The 6000-nt window shown below is 46.7% G+C and overlaps 1 protein-coding gene across 1 annotated transcript; it reads left to right on the forward strand.

The window, feature by feature from the left end:
• Positions 1–4454: 4454 nt before the first annotated feature.
• On the forward strand, positions 4455–5651 carry brlA (C2H2 type transcription factor BrlA; the record flags this gene model as incomplete). The annotated part of the gene is made up of 1 exon (XM_033565022.1): positions 4455–5651. The coding sequence occupies one exon, from the start codon at positions 4455–4457 to the stop codon at positions 5649–5651; it is 1197 nt and encodes a 398-aa protein (XP_033430779.1).
• Positions 5652–6000: the final 349 nt, after the last annotated feature.

Genomic DNA, 6000 nt, shown 5'->3' on the forward strand with positions numbered 1-6000 from the left:
TGAGTTGATACCATTTCAATCTGCGGGGCTTTAGAAATTTGGTAACTCCTCCAATCAGTTGACTTGTCGAATCTTAAGGCCTCATTCTCGCATGACGAATGAGTGGCCCCTCATACCGGGGATTGAAGCACCGACTGACGCGTGACAGATCAGAGACTTGGACCACACTCACCCATGGAGGTGTGGAGAGGTGGCCAAATAGCCAGAGAAATGACGGTGCGCAGTCCACCTGCTCGCAGATCCAGCGACCGTTGAGAATGGGCTATTAGAGGGAAAATTGGCCACTGACGGCCGAATGGAGCTCGAAACGGCGGAGGATGAACTCACGGCCATACTTCCAATAACGACGGGATTGTCGACGACGACGTTCGGGATGGTGTACGTGCCCACAGTGTGGGATCCTATCATATCGAGAAGAGCAAAGGTGCTCCACATTCCAGCAAGAGCAAAGACGGTGGGCTAGGCCTAGTCGGAGCGTTCCTGGATGAAGGGGCCGAGTGGCTGCTGGTATCTGACAAAGTTGGAAATCCGAAAGGCTTGCTATAGGTGCGACGGGTGGCCGACAATGGAGAGCGAATTTCAAACCTGCAGAAACTAAGCAGCGTCCCGACCAGCGACTCGTCGATCCATTGTTAGACGACATACATCCTAAGTAGTAAGCCTTGGCGGATGATTTGCGTCTGATCAGTGATCGCCAGCCCAAACAACCTCCACCGCATACCTAAAACATATGTAGTCGATCCAGAAATGGGGGGAATGGAGAAGCTTCCGCATTTAGCACATAATCCACACCATGAACGTTATCTAGGTACTAGAGAGAAAGAAGCTAAGCTGGGCCTTCCGTGTACCTGATTCTTTTGGTTTTAGGTGGGCCCGGATGTATGTGCAATCCAACCACTCCACTGTATGTATGTACTCGGTGTATATTCTGAGTTTGACTTGGGAGGTGGCCATTATTGTTCTGAGGCCGAGGCAATTTTGGGAAGGCTGTTATTTGTCCTTGTGTATCTTTTTCTGTTTCACCTTATGGGGAAAGAAAAGGTTCAAGGACATATATATATAGAATAAAATACAATTAAATTAAATAAATAAAATAAAAAGAGAGACTGAGAGGGAGGAGGATAAAGGGAGGAGGAACGAGCGGCAAAAGGTAGAGAGCCATGGAACGAAAGGAGGGCCATGTGTAACGACCGATTACTCCCACGATCTAGTTGAATTGCTTCAGATTGTCGATAGCCGGAGGATAACAATAACGGTAGTAGCAACAACGGACGTTCTTCATGGAATCCAGATTCGGAGTTCTGCCTGTGTCAAGAACTTATTGCCCTGCAGCCAGAGCCAGGCTCGTACAGTCCAAACACGATCCTCTCTGGTCATTGAAGGGCCTGATTGACTACCTACTTCGACTACCGGCATACATCTTCGTAGTTCGTACAGAATATTGATCAATGGGTGGCCAAATCGATGATCTATTGGAACTGATCCATGGAAAGATAGAAATCTCCCCACGCTGGCGCCTCCCGATCGATCCTTAGGACAACAGTGGTTAAACTAGTGGGTATGTATTGATTGTCTGTTTTTGAATGGGATAATAGGCTATCACTGTCTTGTGACTATTGTTATTACTACTACTACTATTATTATTATTATTTCTACTACTCCTATTACCATGGTTAATTTTTATGTTTTCTTTATCATCCGCCTGCTGGGTTTAGTTCTGCTTGGATAAGATCAGTCTCCCGAATACCCTTTTAATTACTCATAGCACATACCATATTCGCAATTTTATACTGCATGGTTTGTCTAGTCATAGGCATCTTGGCAGAGGCCTAGGTGATGGCATTGGGGCTGGAAGGCAGTCCCCTCTTGACCAGGGACTTTCGTGGCGTCAGAGCTGGGTGCACAGTACCTGATCACTGCACCCACTGCCAAGCATGCCATCGAGGGAACCAAGGCTTGAATGAAGATCATGGACGGAGGAAGGATGGTGGTAAGAAGCAAGTCCCTGCTACCGGTTTATTTCCACGAAATTGGCGGCCTACTAGGATTTGCTATGGTAGTACCAGATTAAGATTCGAAATTGGAAAATAATCTCTTTTACTTTCCCCTTTGCCTATGTACTTCATACTAGGCTTTTATTAGGACAATAGTCATAATAATTTTCCCTTACCCCCTTCTTATCTGTTCATATAGTTATTTGCAGAAGGATCCCAAAAAACTCCTTCTCCACATGGAGGAGACCCCCCAATTGTGCCGATCATTCAGGGTCCTGTTCCTGCGATTCGGCAATCGTAGGGACAGACAATCATACGTACGTAACGCAGTAGTGGGAAACGATTTCTGATAACATCAAATGGTATTTGCCGGCTGTTTTACTTTCGATAGCCTAAGTCCCGACCAGCAGTTGGTTGGTGGTGGCCATAGGTACTCTGATACCGGGGAAAGGCCCCAGGAATCTGGAAGGTCAACGATGACGATCCTTCCCATGGGCTGTTAAGGTTTAGTTTTATTACTGGGTATTGTTTACCCCTAGGTAGGCCTACCTACCTACTTCCTACCTAGTGCCTAGTGGGGAGGCGAGACCCAGGCCCGGTGGTATCTTGACCTCTGACGTTAAGAACATTCCACGTCGTTTTCTTTCTTCCCACCCCATCCACTTCATGCAGCCACTCGTTTCTTTTTCTGGTTGACGAACTGATCGTGTCGATGGAGGGGAAGCTAATCGGATTGGTTAATTTTATCCACCTAAGTACCCAAGTATGAAGTATTTCTGTTTCTCTGTGAGCCACCCTCTGCTACGTGAGAGTCATATTATGGCACACCAACTCCAGGGAATACATGAAGAAATAATATGGAATTAAATAAAACCATCATCATACAAGAAGCCAGTTTAATGTGTGAAGCAAATAATGATAAAATAAATAAAAATGAAAATAAGGCACGGACACAATGTGAGGGGGATAGGTCGGCCGATGAGGTTTATTCGACAGGAAGGGGATTTTATTTTCTTTTCCGTATTTTCTTTTTTTCTTTTTCTTTTTCTTTTTCAGTCCTTTTAATTTTAGGTATTTTAATTATTTTAATAATTTTAATTATTATTTTTTTTTTTTAATCCCCCCTCCATTCTGTAGGAACAAGCTCTTTTTTTTTCCCTACCCTGCTTGCTTGACCTCCAATCATCCACCCAAAAGAGTAAGCCTATAATAGCACAATCATGATTTTAAACCTCCTTCCTCCCCTCCCTCCACATCCAGTCATGGAGAGAAAGAACGAGAATAAAATCACAGCGCCTATTCTTTCTGGGTAGTCACTGAGACAATCATAATCCTCGCTCTCTTACTTAGGCTTCGAGACCAACCGCCTGATTGCTACTTCTACAACCCTATCCAAAAACAAAATTATAGTTTATCTTGGGTGTCAAGCAATCCCTAAGACATCTTTAGCACTTGCATCTCCTCGATTCCCCATTGTCCATCCCCTTGCTGGTCCTTTCTATCCTACCACTACATCCCTATCTGATTACAACTGAGACCATCCCCATCTTCTATCCACATCCTCTTTCCGTCCACAAGGACCAAGTCGACCGCGTCTAAGGGCGGATTATCGACTCCTCCCATCCGCCCTCTCGTTGATCTTGACTTTCCGCCACTCTCTAAGCACCTCGTCCTTGTCTTTTATCCAGAGACATTCGCGCCTCCTAGGAAACGGCTTTCTCAACCCCGGCCACACGAATATAGGAAATCCTACCAGCGATTCGCCCTCCGTTACTCTAGGAACTCTATAGTCTACATTCCTGGCCTTGCTTGGACCTCCAAGGGCACGCGACGCGCCTCTCTCTTTTTGACTCTTGTCTCTCGACTTGACTCTCCTTTGCGGGAACTAGAAATGGCTTCTAGCTGTAAGTGTGATCGACCCTGCCTTCCCTTCCGACTTATATGGCCTTGAAGTTCTGTTTATTTGACCTCGTCTGCCCTCCTCCATTCCCCAACCTCACCTTCCATCCTTCTTTCTCTCTTTCCCTTTCCTCTAATTCGCATCCATGTCCACTATCCTTCGTTCTTTTCATTGATTGTGCTATACACAACAGCCCTTCGTAGTCCAACCATCTTACTCTCTCTTACATTTCGCTTTTCTCTTTCCCTTCTTGGGGCTGCCGTCTCTCATTACGTACCTAATCCCACTCGATAACATTCGCTGAACTATCATTTCCTTGTGTTACAATCCTCAGCGCATATTCTGCACCCTTCATTCATTCACTACACATAGCCTCCTAATCCCTAAAACTATTCGATTCAAGGGTACTGAACAGTGTACTGACAGGTGGAAAAGTCGAAGCACCTCGGAAAGACCGTGACACTGAGGACACCGAAGATATGAGAACTCATGGTAACATTGCTGATCGTCTTACCGTTGAAGTTGACTGCTCCTCTCTGGGTTCCAACGAATGCCCATCAATGAGCTCTAGCTTCTCGCCTTTGGATTCACCGACTCCCACCCCCACAAGTCTCTATAGCCAAGGCTCATTAGCCTCGCCCGTTTGGCAGGAGGGTGGTTCATACCCGGGGCAAACTTTTGATCGTAATACCGGCTCAACGCCAATGCGGAACACCTTTCGCTTACCTGGGATGTCATCCAATGAGCCCGTCGGGCTGCCTTATGGCAACATGGACGCACAAGAACGGATGCCTATGCCAGACTTTATATCTGGGTATGACGAAAATGTCGAGCAGTTTTGGATCCCATCTGATGCGCCAAAAACATATGAGTCGGGAACACATGGACTACCATACCCTCCTGTTATGCATCAATACCCGTCAATGGCCCGGAACACCTACCGTCATCATACTGTGCCGTACCTACCAGAATCCGCGACCAATCCATGTTTGTCTCGGTCCATCTTCCACCAGCCGGAGCGTGTGTCGACGTCGATGTCTATGAACAACATGATACCCTGGATGGCCCAGCCAGCGGAGTCAATTCCACAAACCATCGCTCCGTCCCAAGTAGGACCAGTGACCCCGCCCCCCTCATACTCTGACTACTCGACGTCGATGAACACTTTGAAGTCGCACACTCCAACGACACCTATTCGGTCATGCTCCTTGGGCACTGCTTCTGGTACAGATACTCCTATGAGCCGTCTTTCAGGTTGCGCCGGTGACTATCTTGATGATTTCCAGCAGTCACCGGTATACCACGATGGACTCCAACGGCCTCACCGTCAGATGTCCAGGAAGGTTGCTAGAAAGCAGTCGTCCAAACAAAGTCTTACTTTAGAAAATCTGCCATCTATCATCAAACAAGTTCAGTTCAAGTGCAAAGAGCCTGGTTGCAAGGGACGATTCAAAAGACAAGAGCACCTGAAGCGACACATGAAAAGCCATTCCAAGGAGAAGCCACATGTCTGCTGGGTTCCTGGTTGTCACCGGGCATTCTCTCGCAGCGACAATCTTAATGCTCACTACACCAAAACCCATAGCAAACGCGGTGGTCGCAACCGGTATGTCGCCACATTGGATGAGACTAGCCCGGACTATGACCCCGATTTCCGCGGACAGCTCACACCTGATGGCCGTCCGATCTATGGGTCAAAATTGGAAGACCCTCTCCCCGATACTCGGGAGTTGAGCGTTGACGGTTGGGACGATTGAAAAATAATTTTGAAGAGATAATCTGGGTGGATCGGAATATGATACCCCTTGGCATAATGGCGCGCCAATTTCCTTCTAGATGGGCACAGACACAGGTCTGGACAGACCCTGGTCGGCGCTTCGCGGCGTTTCGTTTTTGTAAAACATCCTATTACATGTCGAGCAGTTTTATTATTCTTTTTACTCTTTTCCTTTCTTTTGTTTAAAAGGCTTTTTGGCCAATGATGGATAATATTGCTTACCTGGAGGGCCTAAATGGAATGGAGGCCTTGTACGATCGAGTGTCACCACGCTGTCTTACTGATTTGATGGATCTACTGACTATCCAGAACTATATAAAATAATAGTG

Source organism: Aspergillus tanneri, assembly GCF_003426965.1.
Source record: "Aspergillus tanneri strain NIH1004 chromosome Unknown AapTan_2_pilon_pilon_pilon, whole genome shotgun sequence".
Lineage (NCBI taxonomy): Eukaryota > Fungi > Ascomycota > Eurotiomycetes > Eurotiales > Aspergillaceae > Aspergillus > Aspergillus tanneri.